The sequence below is a fragment of the Megalops cyprinoides genome, chromosome 3 (genome assembly GCF_013368585.1).
Source record: "Megalops cyprinoides isolate fMegCyp1 chromosome 3, fMegCyp1.pri, whole genome shotgun sequence".
Taxonomy (NCBI): Eukaryota; Metazoa; Chordata; class Actinopteri; order Elopiformes; family Megalopidae; genus Megalops; species Megalops cyprinoides.
The window spans coordinates 41,304,094-41,323,551 of record NC_050585.1 but is presented as its reverse complement, the minus strand read 5'-3'; the positions used below and the strand labels follow the sequence as shown (position 1 = coordinate 41,323,551).

Genomic DNA, 19,458 nt, shown 5'->3' with positions numbered 1-19,458 from the left:
GTAGCTTAGAGTCACCGTTTCCACATTCGTACGTTTAAAATGACGGACACGAATGGAACGTTACCCATTTCACCAGCTAAGCGGACACTGTGTAGCTGGCTATATCAGAAATTTCTAGTTAGTGGGCTAAGTTACTGTAGTTTCAGTAGCCGAAGCCTAGATGTATAACATATAGTATTTTTTTTAATGTAGGTCTATATAGTAGGCTACATTTTAAAAGAATTAAATTTTAAAGTTTGGATGTGTCAAGCTAGCTATAGGAATGGACTATATTCTGCGGATGTGCACATATTGTAATATATATTTTGTTCAAAAATAATAAAATAGTAGCCTAATTTAATATGAGCGCGGAATTATTTCTTTGGTAAGTAGCCGTGGTATAAGCGGAATTAACCACTCCTGGCGGTGCAGTTCTATGGAAATAAACTACTTTAGGGTGGTTAACGGCCCCTTGGCTTCGCCGCAGGCACCATCACACCACCCTGTTGTGGTTTATTTGCATAGAAATGCACCGCCAGTCGTGGTTTACTCCTTACTTAGAAAGTGTCTGGTTATAGTTCCACGGTGTGAATAGTGTCAAAGAACGTTAGCTGACGTAGTTCGCTAGAGATTATCGGATAATGTTATCTTTCTGAGCTAGTCTGCTTGCACAGTTGCCAGCTAAGGAGCTAACTGATGCACTTTATTATTTTAGTTAAAGTAGTCACAATGTTTGTGAGTACAGTGTTCTTAAAAATATTTTGTGGTGTAAAACTCATGTTACTTACTAGTAATTCATTAAAAGTATTATTGTTGTAAAATAAAATATCATATATAGAAAAATAACAATTATTAATTGTTATCCAGTGAAATGAATGATTTAGCAAGGGGGTTCAACACGGTCTTTTGCAAGGCATTGTATGCATGTCACATTCTCATTAGGGGCTAAGCCCCCTAAAGGTCTGATCCTAGAATCGCCCCTGGTATATATACTGTTGTAGACGTGGCAACACAAACGTTTCGAGGAAAATGACCTAATGCTTGATTAGCGCTAATGAGCTAAAGCGAAACCACTTTTAAATTTGTGGTTAATTTCATTTAACATTGCACTGCAATTGCAAGAGACCAAGTACCATTTACTAAAAAGACTGTAATTGCTTTTAGTAATTATATAAATAATTTGAAAAATGAATGCCGGTATTATCATTCAGCCTCTGAATCATAATGAATTTCAGATTTCAGACTGAAGAATGAAAATGAAATAGGTCATTGTTCTATGACTTGGTGTGAGGATGCGGCTACGCTGCTGGATATACAGTAAGTGATCAAGTCACGTCCCCTCCCCCCCAAGGGATCCTCCTGACGGTGGTTACGTAAGGAAGTGAGCGGAGGGGAGGGGAGAAGTCAGATGATTTCACGGGACTTGAATTTCTAGTTGGAACCCTGCGCACAGCTGTCATGATGACATCACACCGCTCCACATCCAACTCGACGGCTGAGGTCGATGCTGAGCGGGGAAAGCATACGAATGGATGACTTGATACGGTGAGGAAAAAGAAGAAGAACAAGAAGAAGAAAAACCATTAAAATACAACCCGGAGAGGATCGTTTCAGAGAGACGGAAAAAGGGGACACAACTTTTTAACGCGAAAGGACTATTCTTGTTAAGGTAACTTAAGATCTTTCTGAATTGAGACTTTTAGGTTAATTTTGTTCGATTTCATTTGTGATGGAAAATATCAGATTGTTGTCTTATTGGGAACTATTTAAACATGCAGGCGCTAGGCTAGTCTCTTTAACCTGTTAGCGTTCTTCTTGCTGTTGGGAATTTCCATACAAGTTACAGGACAGTCGAATGTTGTTCACCGCTGTTTCAGTGTGCGTCAAGATATCCCTGTACTATAGAAGGAGGTTATTTGAAGTCGGTTTCTGAACCGAGAATGAGCCCAGGGAGCTAGTCAAGCGGTATCTGCCGATCGGGCCACCTGCTTCAGCCCATATTTTTGCTTTTTCGGATACGCAAAGTTTGCGCCTGTCGTAACAGGTACTTTGTATTTTTTGTGACACGGATAGCCCAATGTGCCCGTTTTAGCAGTCGAACTACAGGGTGAGGCCCGGCGTAGCCTTAATATGAATGAAATTAAATATGAAATTTTGGCAATTTGTTTACGGTTCTTTGTAAACTTGAAGTATCTTCGAAATGCAAGAGTTTTTGCCGTCGCATTGATGTGAACACCATTTTACCTCACTACAGAGTAACTACGGTGCGTAAACTTAGTGTTGGATATGTAAGCGGAGGAAAGGACAACAGGCGCACAGACGTGAGCCCTGGGGATTCTGGCTCCGCTCTCTGAACCGCGGATAAATAGGAATAATACCGTATCTGAGAGGCTTAAAATCCATTAGAATCACATGGGGAGCGATTGTTCATGTTAATCTTACCTGGTCCTGCAATAACTTTATTTTGAAAGAAGAGATAACAGTTTATGGAAGACAACCGAAACGTCAGCTGTAAACCCCTCAAGAAATAGCAATGTTATTAGTTTATACTCTCGATAATTACTCAAGATGTCTTGTTCCCTTTTAGTAAATATACGTATTTAAGTTAGAAAGAGTGCCAAAAACTGATCATCACGGAAACGTAAAGGTCCGTCTTTAACAGTGTGACTTTCAGAAGGAAAACCCAGCGGCTGTTCCGCTTCATTAGTGGTGTGGGGAAATGGCGTAGGATGTAATCAGTTTCTTAGAGTAAGCAGTAGCACGCATCTGACCGCGCACACACAATCACAGAGCAAACCGTCTGCGCCGCTGTTGGGCTGTGGAAGAGAGTACGTTTGATTAACGACGGCTTTCGTTCAGGCCTTCGTCTTGCGTCTGGGCGCACTGTGCGTTTGAAATCAAATCTTCGAGTAGGCAGATGTTTCTCATCTTTCCTCTTCGCTCCGCTTTCTGTTGGTGTGAATGAGATGAGAGACCTGCCGTGGAGAGCTGATTGCTCCAGGGATCTTTGATAACTGAACAGTGTCAGTGGAATTCTGTGTAAATATTTAACGTAATCAGAATTTGGATTTTGTTATGTCAAGATTAGAGACTGAAGTTACGCACTGCACTAGAGACTATAAAAACGTCCTTTAGACTAGCTGTTGGGGGTTGTCTATTGTTTGAGAAGTTATTTGGTTTATGAATATGATCCTCTCTGATTTTTAGGCTATGTTCCTCTAGTTGACTTCCATTAGACTTCCACACACACACACACACCACAACTTAGTATGTGCATAATGCTCTGTCAGCTGTCTCCCAAAATGCTCTATATAAAACCAGACTGAAACCTGTACATCTCTGGAACAGAAAGAGAAGTAATGGCATTGCAGCGGCAAGCAGCACATTACTGTACTTCCTGTTGATGAACGGAATCCAAGCGCCATGGATCCATGGATTTGACTCTCTTCCCTATTGGGAATAACACTGAAACAATGTGCTGGGGTCAGTGTTTTGTTGCCACAGGGACACCTTCTGACACTACGACAAAACACTGCTCCCAGAACTGGGACATTCTGACCCTACAACCCTTTGAAGTACAGTAAGAGATCCGTGGTTTCTATGGTTTCCCCAATGGGACTGAAAGGTATGCTACAGAAAAACAGGAAGTGTTTTTACCTCTTGAATAATTAATAGCTCATGCATTGTCTGAGGAGACTGGAAGCACACAAGGGGCAAAACTGGAGCTTTCCTCCCTGAAGCATACAGATAAACAGATAGTTTCATTGAAAGATTCTTTTTTTTTTAATTGAAAAGCAATATAAAAAATTAATCAACACATTTCACACATTGCTTCCAAAGGATCACCTCTTGATAGATACATATTGATAGATAGATACATGAATCACTAGATATGATATAGAATGAAAGGTGTACAGATTCGTGAAGGTGGTGATATGTAGTGTTGAGATTCTTGATGCTCACAGTGATGGTTGGACATCTGTATGCTGTTGGGTTTAAGGAACTGGATAGATTTAAGGATCTATATAACCTGACTAAGTTCAGTAAAACCTCTAGCAGTATAACTGGATAATGTATTAAACCTGACTGTGGTAAATTGCAGTGGAGTAGCGCATCTGCTAATCAGATAGCTAATGTGCCATGAAACTCACAAACTCAAGGAATCAGAAGGCGGGGGATGCCACCTGTCATCACTGTGGTCCACAGCTTTATGTACGACAAAAGCTCTCTTTTGTATGGATACTTTGCAACGTATGTTGGTGCTCTGTTGCTTTTTCCTATGTGTATTTGCTACAAGCACATGACCTAATTAAATGTGTGCTGGTATTTGAATGCTTAGTGAATGCTGTGTGGCTTTGCTATGTTTCCGCTTGTAAGATGGTGGTGGTGGGAGTAAAATCATGGAGGGACAGTGGGGTCAGTGTGGAACATGAGGTGAGGGCTTGGGTGAATAAGATAACTGTGCAACTGTACATCTGAAAGGGATGCATCTCACATCCAGGAACACAGACTCTGCATCAGTCTGTATTAGCCTTTCTTCATTACTGCCTCATTTGGTTTGGGTTGCCTGGTGGAAGGCTACAGCCATCTCTGCTCTGTGATGTGTGATCTTTTTGCATGAATAATTTACTGAGCTGAAAGCTTGGTGTGACCCAGCCAGCCTGGCATCCTGTGTGTGGGTTCGAGCAGAGAAAAAAGCTACTGGAAAGGAATGCTGTTGTCTGGGCGAGGCTGACAGCCAGGATAAACCGCAGTTTTCCTAGAGCATGCATGAGAGTGCCAGTGATGCGATTTCCTTTCTGTTGTTGTTCTAACTCTTGTAATACGATTGGTCGGCTTTATTGCATTGTTTTTTGTATTTATTACCCAACCGTTCATTTTATGCATGTATTTTAAGGAGTATAAAAGGACAATGCTTTAATCGGGATATGTTAATGACATATCGCTGCTGTGTGCTGTATTCAGTTGATCAGAGCCTAATTTACATTTGTAGCCACTGGGCATACGACACTGCATAAAAATGCAACAATGGCAAAAGGAAAAAAAAAACCATCTTGCTGCTCGTCCAATAAGGGATGCCTTTTCTATCGGCTGAGCATGTGGCACCTTTGCTGATTGGCTGCTTTATGTGATTTGTCACAGGCTCAAAGTGCAATACTGTACAGAGGAGAATGTGTGTCCTATTAATATCGTATGCTAGTTTGCAGCTCTTTTGCTGGCTAGTTAGGCTAAAAATAGAAAATCTTACTCTGTCAAGGGAAAAGGACTGCTGTAAAGAGCAGTGGGGTATGCCATCCAGTTGGCAAGGATGCTAATGGCACCAAGTCTGTTGTCTTCCAGTAGTCACCGATTCCATTTAGTCACTATGAAAATAAAAATACGAACACATCTGAGCTTATTGTGTCTGCTTGTATTCCAGAATATCCTTATTTTAGGGATGGCTAGTTTTACTCTCTGAGTATATTTTGTTCATCTAAAGTGTTTCTGAGCCTGGGTTTGATTTGCACCTGTGTAGGAACTGTGTGAGTCCACAGGTGATAGGACCTTTAACTGGTGTGCTTGGTGCTGTTTGAGGGTCACAAGCAAAGATAACGGTCACTATGGTCATGTTGTGGAGGTCCAGTGCTATTTAAACTTACACGCAGCGAAGGGCAGGGGAGGATAACCACTGTGTAAGATTAAATCCTGTGTGGTCGGGATTGCTGATCTGAGGACAGTCACAGTGTTCCTGGACAGAAGTCTGTCTGTGTGGAGGGATCTGAGTCACAGAGTGCTTTCTAGGAGTCTGTTTAGCTGCTCGTCCACATACTTCCCAGTTTATGCCCAAATACAGTCTGCAGTGGATATGAGCTGGGACTTGATTGCACTGACATGAACTGACTTGATTATGTGCTCATTGCAATGGTAGCAGCAACAGGATAAAAAAAATCCTAAATCCTCCTACCAGCCCTATTTTTTTAATAACCAAATATAGGTCATTGCTCAACACACTGTACTCTGCAGTTCTTGTAAGGGCTTGTCCTATGATATGTGCAGAAAGCTCTGAATTGCTGCTGGTTATACCCTGATCATATGTTTTCCTCTCTTGCCCCCAGGACACCCTCCTCCGCTGTCTGCAGATGAACTTCGAACAGCCCCCTCCGTACCCTGGCCCCAGCCCCTCTGCCCCAGGGTACCCCACTCCCGGATACCCTGTTCAGGGGTACCCCATCCAAGGATACCCGGCCCCGGGGTACCCCTCCCAGGGATACCCTGCCTTCACAGAGCAGCCCAACCCTGCCTACCCCCACTTCCCCCCGGGGCCTGCCGATCCTTATATGGGGCAGCCGAGCTACCAGGCGTACCCCGTGCACCCCCAGGCGCAGTATGGATGGCAGAATGCCCCACCGGTCGGACCGATGTACGGAGAGGCCCCAAAAAACACAGGTGAGAGGGAGAGGTGGGAAAGCAGAGGGGGGGTTATCACACTCTTCATTGGTCTGGGAGTGAAAGAAGGCTACAGTGACTGCACTGTGGGGAGGGGAATGATGTCACTTCCTTCTGTGCCACTTCCCTGTGATGTGTCTTCCTTTTTCCTCCTCTGTGCTTGACTTACTTGTTTGTACAAGCTACCAAAAGGGATTCATTCACAAACCCAAAAAGAGAATGTGAGTATGTGCTGCTAAGCCTGAAATGATTGAGAAATGGGCAATGGTAGCAAGTGGAGTAGCAGTTTTAACTGCAGAAACCCTATGCATTCGCTTTGGCGAGGTTTGTGATAAAATCTGGTTTTAATGAAAGTGTGTAAGTGGACATATGAGTCTGGCTGATTCAGATTTACTGTGACATTGAGTCTGAGTGATTACCCCCAGGACTGATAGTAACGGTATGATCCACCATCTTTCTGCAGCTAAAAATAAGGCCAGAGCAACGGGAGGCTCACTGTATCCCTCAGAGGGTTATCCGTTAGCCTAGTGAGATCAGATTACAGCGCCGCGAGTCCTGTGCTCCCAGCACGGCCTCTCTGACCCCCTGCTCTCGGGAGACCCTCTGTGTTTCTTTCTCTACAGCGGGGGAGAAGTGCAGCTGTGGCCTGGGCCGCCTGGGAACACAGAGAGGTGCAAACAGACTAATTAAAGGCGCTCTCTCCTCCACTGAAGAGCTCCTACAGCGAGCCCCATCGCCTGATGCCTGAGTTCTGTGCTGCCTGAATTTGAGCACTGTGACCTCTAGCCCCCCTGAACCTGCCTGAATTCATGCTCCTGTGAATTCTGTCACCTTTGAACACTAGCCCCCTAAATTGTAAGCTGCCTGAATTCAGGCACCGAACTCTGTCCCCCTAGCTCTAGGCTACTGAATTCCAGCCCTGTGGGAAAACCATGGAAAACATGCTTGTTTCCTGCCCCAGCTCACCTTCTGACATCTGTCACGTGGACAGCTAACCAGGGAGGTCCAGAATGTCTGGCCCTTCCATGGGGGCCTTCAGCCAGCATTGATCAGGACGCAGAGAGCTCTAATGTTCTGACACTGACACGTTTGTTAGGAGAGTCCAGGCCACTCACCTCCCACCTGAGTCCTATTTACTGGGTTTGACGCTCCTCTTGGCTTTAAATTGCTGAGATGAACGTTTGGGGAAACATACGGCACTCTTGCGGCCTCCTGTTTTGACCCTGCAGCAGTGAGGTCACTTTTCCAGGTGTGTGTGCAGTAAAATCCCGCTTCCCCTGCTGTTAGGGTGGGTGAGGTCCCTGGGGTAGAGATCTGCATCACCAAGCTCCTATCTGATCTGCATAGGGTGACCTCAGTTTCTCCTAAGGAAATGCCACGGTCATCCCCACTGCCAGGAATCTTATAGTACTTTGTGAAGCAGTTAGTTATTTTAGAAACCACACTAACCATTTACATTACATTACTGTCATTTAGAGGTTGCTCTTATCCAGAACGCCTTACACAGTTTGCAGTTTTACATGTTGTCCATTATACAGCTGGATATTTACTGAGGCAATTGTGGGTTAAGTACCTTGCCAAAGGGTACAGCAGCAGTGCCCCAGCAGGGAATTGAACCGGCAACCTCTCGGTTACAAGCCCTGCTCCTTACCACTATGCTACACTGCCGCCCTGTTTAACCACTTTTTTTCCTTTTTGCTTTGTCCTTAATTTCATTCCCTTATTTATACATCTGAAATGCATACAAGGCACGGAACAGTGTAATGTTTTTATTTGCCTGTGTTCAATTGGGATGAACATATCAGGTGGCTTGCTGCCTATTTGGTGTCATGCAGTGAATAACGTAACAGGATTTTGCTGGAAATAATAAAATATTAACTTTAAGTATGAATGGAATATTTTGTATGGCTTAGAGAAAAATGTTTCCCTGTCCTTAGAAATATTAATTATATTCCTAAATTACATTCATGTGGATGTGTAAAAAGGTCATTATGACTTAAGTAAGTATGCAGGCCAAGAAAATACAAAGTTAATCTCACAAATCTATAATCCTACAGGTCTCTATCCTGTTATGGCTGGTATTTTTAAGACCAGTGATAAGTGATGTAGATCCATTCTCCAGGCACTCTCTCCCTGCTGTGTCGATGACAGCTAATTAAAATAATAGCGTCAGTGCACTGAATACAGGCAGTAATGAGCCTGCAATTAGTCACCTGTGATTGGCTACTGACTGACCTCTGACCCCAAATTGTACTGACACCCTCAGTGGGGGTTGGCAGTCCAGACTGTAGTTGTTCTGAGGACACAGGCCACTTATGCAATGAGGTCACTCCAAGTATTCTTATCTAACCAAAAAACACAGATGTTGTTCACTTCTCCATTTTATATTTGGTCTTAAAAATCTCAGTTTTTTTCCCCATGAGATCTCCCTCCCCACCCTGAGTTGGTCTGGGACTCTCATTATGATTAAGGTACTAGTTAAGGGACTTGGGAATTTGCATCTGAACATGATCACATCTGCCACACTGATGAAGTTATCTTGCTTAAATGACCCCTGGGCAATTTAAAATTAATGTCGGTTTAGAGAACCCTTTTGAAATGTACCCTATTTCTTCAGTTACCCCTCCACTATAGCTTTGTAGTTCATGATAAACTGCTGGCAGAGGTTATTGATTGAATTTATCACTGCCTTGACAAGTGGTTTGAGTTATTAAAGGATGTGGTGCTGTTGATGTTTTGAGGTTCAGACATTTCCTGTGCGGTTTGGGATACCAACAGGAAGAAGGAATGAAGACATGGGTGTTCTCCTTTTGAATGCCCAATCAGCACTGTGGGTCACCACCACCAGGCTGTAGCCACTGTGTGAACAGAAACAGCAGGCATATAAAGTATAAATTACCCCTGGATTAGACATAGATAGGAGACCATCTGATTTTCACTGGAAGGCAATAATATCTTGTCTTGTAATCCATGTAAGTGGGTCTGGATAATAGTGTCTGCTAAATGTCAGGAATGTAATAATGCCATGCAATCTTGTAAAGCTTACACCTTGTGTGTATCATCTTGCACCGATCATGACGAATGTTGATCGGTGTAATCGATCGTTAAGAATTTGATATCAGGCGTTCTGACCAAGCCCTGATGGTTGGCTGGATCCGCTCCATTCTCGTGTCACTTCAGTCACACAAGCACGCAAATATGCACATGCTGGCTTGAGAAACTGACACAAAGAAAGAGCCGCCTAATTAGTCACATTCTACAGGGCCCAAAAGGTTTCTCCTGGAAACGAGGGCAGGTTCTGAGACTCATTCATTGTGTGCAAATTCCTGGTACGGATGAAGGACGCGGCTGTGTTACGCAGTGCAGGCTGATGGCTGCTCTGAGCTGTAGGTACACTGCAGTACACAGCATGTAATTTGTTAATGGATGGACTCCCAGGCTGCCTGCAAGGAGAGGCTGCACCAATTAAGTCATGTATCATACAGTTATTGATGTTGCTATTGATTTTATGCTCTGGCAATGTGTACAACACATGTATTTCATGCCAATAAGGCATTTTGAATTGATTAGAGGGAGAGAGAGGGGGAGAGGGAGGGAAAGAAAAATGGTGAGAACTTAAGCAGAATGCAAAATGGATGCATAAAAAAGAAAAGGAATCGTAGGATTGAAGAGCTGGCTTACTACTTGACCTCAGTTCTGTTTTTTTTTTCCCTCCAAGAGAAATGAGGTCTAAATTACCCACAGTGTGTAGTATCTGTTGGGGAAAGTGTGTCACATTGGCAGCTGTGGGCGGCAGTGTGTTCAAGCACAAACAATGGCTCACTGATCCCAGCTCATTATTTTTGCCTGGGGAAGTGGGTGAAGTTTCGGAGAAAGGGAGTGGAATATCAGGAGTTCACCTGACCCAAGGCCCCCGGGAAGACTCCTCCTTGTTGTCGCTGCTGAGCCTGTTTGTGGGTAATGGTGTCAGACGGCGCTTGAATAACAGTCAGCACAGGGTAACAGTTGCAGGTTCAGAATGAGGGCAGGTCTGTGTCAGGGCAGGGTGTCATTACCTGCTGCCCCGAATGGCTGTAGGAAGAGGCCATTACCCCAAAGGCATAAGTGAGTTTGTTGGTGTGCTCTGTCACAATTTAATATGAATCCCTGTGGTGGCTACCCTTGTGACCTAGAATGTAATGTAATGTAACGTGACCCACTTACTGTATACTGATACCACAGTAGAAGAGAAGAAAAGAGAAAGGAAGGAATTGTGACCAATAACGTTGAGGGGAGGTTGGGCTAAATGGTATGACTCAATGTGAAAAACTCTTTTGTCTGTCTCCCTCCATCTCTTTCCCTCCCTCTGTCTCTGTTTCTCATTCTCTTTCTCTCCCCCCTCCCCCTCTCCCTTTCTCTCTCTCCTTCTCGTTCCTCTATCTCTTTCTCTCTCTGTCTCTCTCCCCCTTTTTCACTTTCTCTCCTTCTCTCACTCTCTTTCCCCCTCTCTGCCACTCTCTCCCTCTCCATCTCTCCCTTTCCCTGTCTCTCTCTCCATCTCTTTGCCACTCTCTCCCTCTTTCTGTCCTTTTTTTGCTCCCTCTCTCTTCCTCTCCCCCTCCTTTCCCTCTCCCTCTCTCTCATAGTGTACGTGGTAGAGGAGAGGAGACATGATGACTCGGGATCAAATGCCTGCCTCACTGCTTGCTGGACGGCCTTCTGTTGCTGCTGTCTCTGGGACATGCTCACCTAACCCCTCTGAACTCCACCTCATGACCCCTGACCCCCTACCCTCCCAGGCTATCTACAGTCCCACTCCAAAGATGTGCTCATCTGGATGAAATTCCAGGACTCTCCGCTAACAGTTTCAACCTTTTTGGCCTGTGTGAAGAGGTCACTGCAGAGGACATTTCCAAAAAATAAGCTCGCAAAGTGAGAAGATTCTCCTGACACATTGTTTTATTTTGCAATGTTAACTGTAATTATCCAACATGCTTTGTGAAAAGTGAAAAGAAAATTTGACTGTTCTTCTGTCTGAAAGGATCTGTCGTTTAAGACTGAGAGTTTAGCATCCACTCCTTAACCCTGTATGTGTCCAGCCCTAAAGAACAGCCACTGCACTTTACAGAGCTGGATTCTGAAGACTCCTGGGAGAATTGCTCCTTCCTCCGGTTAATTCTCTCAGTGTTTCAATGTTGTTCCACAACAGCAGGGGGTGCTGCAGAGTCTTTTTTTTTAAATTAACTAAAATAAGTCAAAAATCAATTCCAATCAAATCAAATTATGTTAAATTAATTGTGTTGATGGGGGACTGATCTTTTCTCCTTGTTTTTATGTTTGATATATTGGCAAATTTCTCTGAAATGTTTTAAAAGCTAGTTCTTTTTTGATATTCTCATTCCTAGAGAAAGGATTATGAAGAAATAAAAATAGCGTACAAAACAAAATGTTTACTACTTGTCCCAGTGTGTCTGGTCCTCTCTGTGATTTCCATCGCCAGTGTGGGATAAGGTAGGGTCCAGGATGGGCCTGTATCTTTCATTATAAATGCTGAAAGGACACCCTGATGGAGTCAATCTGTTGGCAGTAAAAATCTGTTCTATGTCAGACAGTTAAGGATCTGTACTGTATAACAGTGTGAGGATGTCTGCCTGTCCATGTAGATTTGGGTCCGTTTTTCCGATTTTGTCTACGTGTTTCTCAATTTTTATTTGTGCATCTCTGAATTTGTCTTTCGGTGTGCCTAGTTTTGGGATGTGTTCTGTGTCTGAGATCCGTTTAGATCAGTGAGTGTTTGTGTGTGTGTGTGCAATGCACGTGTGTAATGTCTATATGTGTGACTCACTACTACGTACCAACTGAACCACAATCTTCAGGCATCTGGTCACATTCTGTCCCAGTGTCACGGGACCCTCTCATCCTGGGCCGGCCTCACTGTAGTCACCTGAGTGCCAGTAGAGGTGTGACTCGCACCTGCATGCAAGCTGTGTCCATTCCACAGCCAAACTGAGAAACGCAGTTTCACACTGTGCCTCTGGCACCTCCCTGTGACAGTCGGCTCTGGGTGAGGGTCAAGGAGAAGAGGTTAAACCCCAGATCTCAGCTGATCCTGTCTAATGCAACATTAGTTAATGAAACGTTTAAAGTGACACAGAGACACATTGGGCCACTGCCATAACAAACATGTGCTAATGACTTGTTTGTCATTCTCTGGGGGGAAAAAGTCAGCGTAATCCTTTCATAATCCATAAGCTCTTTTCAAACCTGAGTTCTTTGTGGGCAAAATTTATTTTGACAGGAGGAGCTTGAAAATGTTTTTCATTGCTGGTTCCTTGTGTTCCTTTTGCTGCTCTTGACACCAGCTCTGCTTCCATTTACATATTTCAAAGTGATGATGGTACCAGCAGGACCATCGAGTATAGCACAGTTTATTGTGGTTGAATTCAAGTGACACATCCAGTTTGTTTGTAGGTCAGTGGATCCTCTGAGCATGCTCAGTGTGGTCACAGAAATACTGGGTAATGGTAATCCAACCCTCTGTCTGTGACTATTTATAGTCATACTGCTCCTACTATGTGCTCTGGGGATATGTATATACTAGTCTTGGCCTGGTGTATAGTAGGCTCTGTCCCACTGGGCTATGAAAGAATACTGTGCTTTCTCTTTCTCTTCCTCTCTCTCTCACTCAGTCTGACCTTAAACTTTTCCCATCTAAGCCAGTGAGGAGTTCACTACTCCTCTCACGATTATCTCCCTCTCCGATTAGCCATGAATAGACACTCCCTCCACTCTCTGTCACTCTCCCTCTTTCCTCCCTGTCTCTATTCCCCCCTTCCTCCCTCAATAAGTAGGTTCACACAGCCAGTTTTTCTGTATATTTTTGCCTTACATCTGCACTGTTATACCTATAGTGTGTAAAATGATGTACAAGCGTCTGTTTTAGATTGAATTGATTTGGTTTATACCTCTGTGTTTTGAAGTTGTGTCTGATTTGCTGTGTGGCCTCTGTCCTGTTTCTTCTTGGTGTGGAAGTGATGGGAGTCTTTCGGGCAGTAACGTGTAGCAGGTGAGGTGGACTTTTAACTCCTTTTTGGATGTACATTCATTCATATTCCCAAACATGCTCCTGTATACTCCTCCTTAATGAATGATGTGCTTCTCTCCCAGTGAAACAAGAAACATTACATTTTCTGTCTTCACTTAGAGGCCAGTGTTTTTTGTAGCCAGTCCACAGTGTTCTCCTATATTCCATCCCCTGCACACAGAACACCCATGCACATACAGCAACATCAACCACTCACCTGCTCAAACCATACCTTTCATACTGGAAACTTGGAGAAATTTGCCAAAAGGTGCTTTCATATCCGGACATCCAAAGAAGCCTTTCATTCATACACGGGGAAAAACATGCCCTGTGGCATGATAAACGTCCCTTTGTTGGATTGTTGCTTATCGCTTGTGGCCATCTAGTGGCCAAAGTAGCACACTGCTCCTGCAGTTACCTGGTCACTTGTTCTTGGACTGTGTGCACCAGCATTAGATACTGTTAGTGAATATATAAAAAGTTTGCAGAGAATAATAACAAATAATTTCATTATTATACCCAAATTATTTGCTTTTGCTTCTGTTGTCATGCATTATAAGTAACAAATTGACACAACGATAGACACAAAAAAATGCACAATAAAGTACCACAAAAACATAAATAAAAAATAAATAGAAACTGCCTTGGAGAGTGTTATTTCAGCATATTTGAACTCTCACAGTGAATATAGTGATGTCGATGGAAACACCTGTTCTTGTCCACAAAACAGAAATTCACTTTGTAATCAAACATAGTTATTAAAACAGAATTAATGACCAGAACAGATAGTTATGCTATTATACTCATCATGCTTGCATATTGATTGTTCACACATGTGTGCGCTTTGGAAAACCCGACCAGTAACTACAAGCTAAATAACACAAGCATGGGCTTCCATTTGTATTCAAGAAGAAGGTGCATCTGAGTGTAAGGGCCTTTTCTGATTTCTGACTTGGTATGTCTTCATCTTGACATCTCTACTGTGGCTCTCCACAGTAAAACCTGAAAGTTGCTCTGTGCAGGGTCAGGCTCTGTTACAGCAGTTCCTCTGGGTCCAAAAACACACAAAATACACCAAAAAATCAACTAAAAGTAGGGCAATAGGGATTGAGGATACTTGTGAATCACTTAACTGGAGAGCTGTACTGCCAGCCATAATTTTGCACAGTTCATTCAGGCTACTTCCTGTTAGTGATACAGCATGTGGCACAAAGGTAGACCTGTATGTTTTAAAAAACAGTCCTCACAGTTTCAAAGACTTTATTTAAAGTATAAACATTTTAAAACACTTTACATATATTTTTTTTTTGTCTGTGACTATAATTTGCTTAAGAGCAAATTAAAATTAATATAAAAATTTCAATGAACAATTCTTATTCTTACATATCTTACAAAAGGAAAACAAACATACACCGATGTAGCTCCTCTTCGGTAAAACTGGCGACTCCTCCATGATTGTCATAGTGTACTAAGAAAAAAAATAAATAGATGAAAGAAAACATCAAATAAATAGCGTTCAACAGCGGTCCTTATTCCTCTTGACTCTTGATCGATATGGGAATGACTGTCATGATTATCCTGTACAGAAATGTTAGAGTGAAAAATGTCTCACGATTCTAAAGCGGTCAAACCGTATGAAAGCAATGTACATCCTAAATTGCAGTCAAACCGTACGAAACTACAGTGCATCCCCAATCACGGTTGAACCGTGCAAAACTGAAGTATATCCCGAACTGTGGTTAAACCGTATGAAACTAATGTACATCCCAAACTGTGGTCGAACTGTATGAAACTACAGCGCATCCCCAACTCCGGATGCACCACGTAAAACTAAAGTACATCCCAAACTGCGGTTGAACCGTATGAAACTTAAGCACATCCTGAACTTCTGTGCCATCTAAATGTAACCAAGTCTGACATTCCTAATTAACACAGCCGTCGTTTTTCTTTCTTTCATTCTCAAAACAGGGTACTGCACTTGATCTATTTTTAAAGGAAAAAAAGGTTCTCTGTTCTTGGAGGTGACCGCATCAGCGCTGGATGGTTCTGTGACATTGGACGTGTGGCCTGAGACAGTGAGATTTTCCCTTATTTGCTTGTTATTGAGTTTGCTGCTCCTTTCGGGACCCAGGCTACTGTTCCTGCTCCCTCAGGCAGTTTTTTCTTGTCCTCAAGATCATCCCACCATCTGAACCTCACAAACGCTCCCAAGAAATGGGTGCAAAAATAGTTTCTTTTCAATTAATGTTTTTTTTTTTGAAAAAAGTCTTTTTTTGTTTTCATTTCGGACGTTTTTTTTCCTGTGCGTTTCAAGTCAGTCTTCTTAAAGAAAGCACATTTTTTTTGCCTGTGACAGTTTTTTTGTTTGTTTCTTTTCAAAAGTCCCTGCAGCGTTCAGTGTGTTGCTTCACTTATTCTCCGTAGGAGACGAGGGGGGAGAAGGGCGCACGGGGGACAAGGGACGGGATACGGGGGGCGACAGAGTCTGAGGCATGGGGGGGGGGTGCTCTGTTACCTCTTGCCCATCTCGTTCTGTCTCAGGAACTGGATGTTGGTGCTGCTGTCGGCCAGTTCGGGGTACTGCTCCACGGGCAGCACGTAGTAGCCCTCGTACCCCTGCACCCTCCCCGTGGAGACCAGCTGCTGCCGCTCGCCCTCAGTCCACAGCCGGCCCCCCTCCTTGCCCTCTTGCGCTCGCCGCTGCTCCCGGGCCCAGGCGCCCGCCAGCGCTCTCTGGTGGGCCAGCTCCAGCAGGCGCGCGCGCTCCTTGTCCTGCAAGTCGGCGGAGGTGCCGTAGCGCACGCTCAGGGTCAGCTGGCCGGCGCGGAGCTCCACGGTGGCGCCGCGGCGCGTGCGCCCGCTCACTGTCACGTTGACCCCGCCCTCCAGCGTCTTGCGGCCGCTGCTGAGCCCCAGCGCCAGCAGGTCGGCGTCGGGCGAGCCCACCTTGACGAAGAAATGGCAGTCGTGGCCGTCCAGCGTGTAGTGCGTGCCCTGCAGATAGATGGCACTGTTGAGCACCAGCGCCAGCTTGCGGCTGTCCTCGCTGGCTGCTGCCGACACACCCGACACCACGTGGCCGCCCTTGACTGCCAGCATCATGCCCCGCCCCACGATGGATGGGCCACTGCTGCCGAACCAGTGGCCCGGCTTTTCCCGCCGGCTCTGCCTCTCCTTGTTCAGCAGCCGGCCCTCCAGCGCCATGAAGGCCCGGTTCTGCCGATCTGTCTCCTGCTGCACCCCTGTGATCAGCTGCAGAGAGGGTCAGGAGTCAGGGACCAGGGGTCAGGGGTGAAAAGTCAGGTATTTGAACCCACAGGACAACAGGGTTATTATCTTAGAAAAGAGGGTAGCACTTAGTCATGTAATATTACGGACACTCATAGAGGAGTGGTTAAGGGAATAATATAGTCGTCCCTACTATACTAATACTTGTAAAAACCCTTAGGATAGCCCTAGGTACCTCTATTTTTGATATAAGATCAGCTCCTCTTTCTGACCATTAAGGTGCTGTCTGCTTTCTGAGCACTGCAAATTAGGCTGCAGATGGTGGCGTTGCCATGGAAACCTCACTCACCTGCGCATTCTCGCACTCCTGGCTGGCGAGCAGCTCATAGGGCGGATCCACAAAGTAATGGGTGTGTCTAGGGAAACCCGGGATGATGTTGCTGAGCTGAAAGCCGAACATCAGCAGCCAGCTCTTCACATCTGCGCAGCGGAGAGAGAGGAGAGAGCGGAGAGAGAATGTAGAGTGGGGTGAGGGCTTCCTCACTCTGCGTCTGCACATCATCGTGGTGTCGTGCAACACATCATGCTCACCCCCTGAATCTGGTCACATCTTCCCCCTGAGTCTGTCCACACTCTTCCCCTACCACTTGCATCCACCCACACCCTCCACCTGTGTATATCCATATCCTGCCTCTATGTCTGCCTCCGCTCTCCCTCTTTGACTGCGCTGACCCTCTCCCTGCATCTGCCCCTCACCCTAACCCCTGCACCTGCCCCTGCCTTCTCCCTCCCTGCCTCCCCCACCTCCACCCCGCCTACCCGTGACGTAGTTCTTGACGTCCAGCATGTCGCTGAGCGGGTTGTTGTTCTTGAAGGCGTAGAGGTTGAAGGGCGCCGGGTCCCTGCCCGCCTTCCTCCAGAACCCGTGGTCGGGCGAGGTCCAGCGGCCCGCCAGCACGTCGTAGTCGCGCTGGGTGAAGTGCACCAGCTTGGTGAGCGGGTCGTACAGGCCGCCGTGGAAGCCCACCACCAGCTGGAAGTCTGGGTTGGAGTCGTGGTAGACCTCGCCGTAGGCGGTGTACTGCAGCTGCTTCACCATCTGCCCGTTGCTGCTGAAGACGGCCAGCGGCGTGCCCGTGTTGTCGGAGGCCACGTAGTACTCCTCGCCGCTGCTCACCTCCATGGCGAACAGGTGGCCCTGCAGGTCGTAGTAGAGCGAGGTGACGGCCGAGCCCGAGTGGTTGAAGACGTGCGTGACCCGGGCCGGGTTGTTCAGGTCGGCGTAGAAGAACTGCAGGTGCTGGCCCAGCCCGGTCCTCCGGGAGACCCGCCGGCCCAGCCCGTCGTAGTGGTACCGCACGCTCCACCCGCCCGGCGTCAGGCTGTAGGCCCGCACCAGCAGGCCCTTGGAGTTGTAGTGGAAGACGTCGGAGCCGCGCTGGGACAGGAAGCCGTCCTCATCCAGCCGGTACTGCACGTCCCCCAGCCGGGTGATGCGGTCGCGCAGGTCGTAGCGCAGTGGCAGCAGCCGGGCGCCATTTCCCGGGTTCAGCAGGTGCAGGTTGCCATTCAGGTCGTAGCTGTAGCGCCAGGCCGACCAGTCGTTGACCCGCACAGCGTTCAGCTGCCCGTCGCCGTCGTACTCGTAGCGGTACTGCGTGGTGTTAGCGTAGGGCCCGATCTTGAGCTCGCGGCGGACCACACGGCCCATGCCGTCGTACTGCACCGTCATCCAGTACATGAGTGAGCGGAAGATCTCGTACTGCACCTCCTTGACGCGGCCGTGCGTGTCGAAGTGCTTGCTGAGCGTCATGACAGCTGTGGTGATGATCTGGTTGATGTCGTAGTAGATGACGCCGAACTTGCCGAAGTGCTCCACCTTGCCCGAGATCTCGTCGTAGCGGTAGAGGTCGACGGGCAGCGGCGTCTCGCCGATGACGGGCTTGACACTGGCCACACGGAAACTGTTGTCATGGTAGGTGTAGTCGAAGCGGGCGTTGACCATACCCTCCTCGGAGAAGCGGTACATCTGCTTGTCGACCAGCGGGCCCATCTTGCGGTAGCGGATGGTGCAGGAGAAGCCGCCGCTCTGCAGGTTGACCATCTTGAGCACGCCCGAGGTCTCGTCATAGCCAAAGGTGACAGCCGTGCTGTCGTACAGCACCTCGGACAGCTTGGCCAGCTTGCCGTACTTGTATAGGACACGGCGGCCCGTGCCCAGGTGGAAGGTGGCCAGCGGCCGGCCATCCTCGCTGAAGTCGTGGATGACCGAAGCGTTGCTCTCGGGCGGGTTATAGGTGTTGCGGATGTAGCCAACGGAGACGTGGGTGGACATGGTGTGGCGGGCCACGCTGGGCATGGTGACGGCCGTCACACGCCCCGAGGTGTCGAACTCAAATACGTACTGCCTCTGCGTCTGCAGGAGCAACACCATGGACTGCAAGGACAAAGAGAGAGAGAGAGAAAGACAGAGAAAGAGAGAGAGAGAGAGAGCGAAAGAGAGAAGGAGAGAGAAAGAGGGGGAAGGGAGGGAGAGAGAAAGAGAGAAGGAGAGAGAGAGAGGGAAGGGAGGGAGAGAGAAAGAGAGAAGGAGGGAGAGAGAGAGGGAAGGGAGGGAGAGAGAAAGAGAGAAGGAGGGAGAGAGAAAAGAGTTTTACATACTTATTCATAGGGAGAGAGAGATTTTTTCACATTACATCACATTACTTAACAGGTGCTTATATCCAGAGTGACACATATAGCTTACAATCCATTTATACAGC

At 46.4% G+C, this 19,458-nt stretch overlaps 2 protein-coding genes across 4 annotated transcripts in view; one reads left to right on the top strand and one right to left on the bottom strand.

The window, feature by feature from the left end:
- Positions 1-1,458: 1,458 nt before the first annotated feature.
- On the top strand, positions 1,459-11,658 carry zgc:165573 (cysteine-rich and transmembrane domain-containing protein 1). Its single transcript, XM_036525673.1, has 3 exons — positions 1,459-1,648; positions 6,075-6,405; positions 11,031-11,658. The coding sequence occupies exons 2-3, from the start codon at positions 6,099-6,101 to the stop codon at positions 11,135-11,137; spliced, it is 414 nt and encodes a 137-aa protein (XP_036381566.1). The 5' UTR covers positions 1,459-1,648; positions 6,075-6,098; the 3' UTR covers positions 11,138-11,658.
- Positions 11,659-14,785: 3,127 nt separating this feature from the next.
- LOC118775144 (teneurin-2-like) overlaps positions 14,786-19,458 on the bottom strand; it is a 220,770-nt gene continuing 216,097 nt past the window's right edge. For all 3 annotated transcript variants that reach the window (XM_036524890.1, XM_036524891.1, XM_036524892.1), the window contains 3 exons: positions 17,516-19,133; positions 17,046-17,176; positions 14,786-16,720 (listed from right to left, as the gene is read on the bottom strand). In XM_036524890.1, the coding sequence (XP_036380783.1) occupies positions 15,980-16,720; positions 17,046-17,176; positions 17,516-19,133 (2,490 nt within the window). In that variant the 3' untranslated portion in view covers positions 14,786-15,979. The remainder of the gene's footprint in view (positions 16,721-17,045; positions 17,177-17,515; positions 19,134-19,458) is intronic.

Coding starts and splice junctions, on each gene's coding strand:
- zgc:165573 (XM_036525673.1), top strand. CDS start 6,099: ATGAACTTCGAACAGCCCCCTCCGTACCCTGGCCCCAGCCCCTCTGCC. Junction 6,406..11,030: donor AGAGGCCCCAAAAAACACAG/GTGAGAGGGAGA, acceptor TCTCTCTCATAG/TGTACGTGGTAGAGGAGAGG.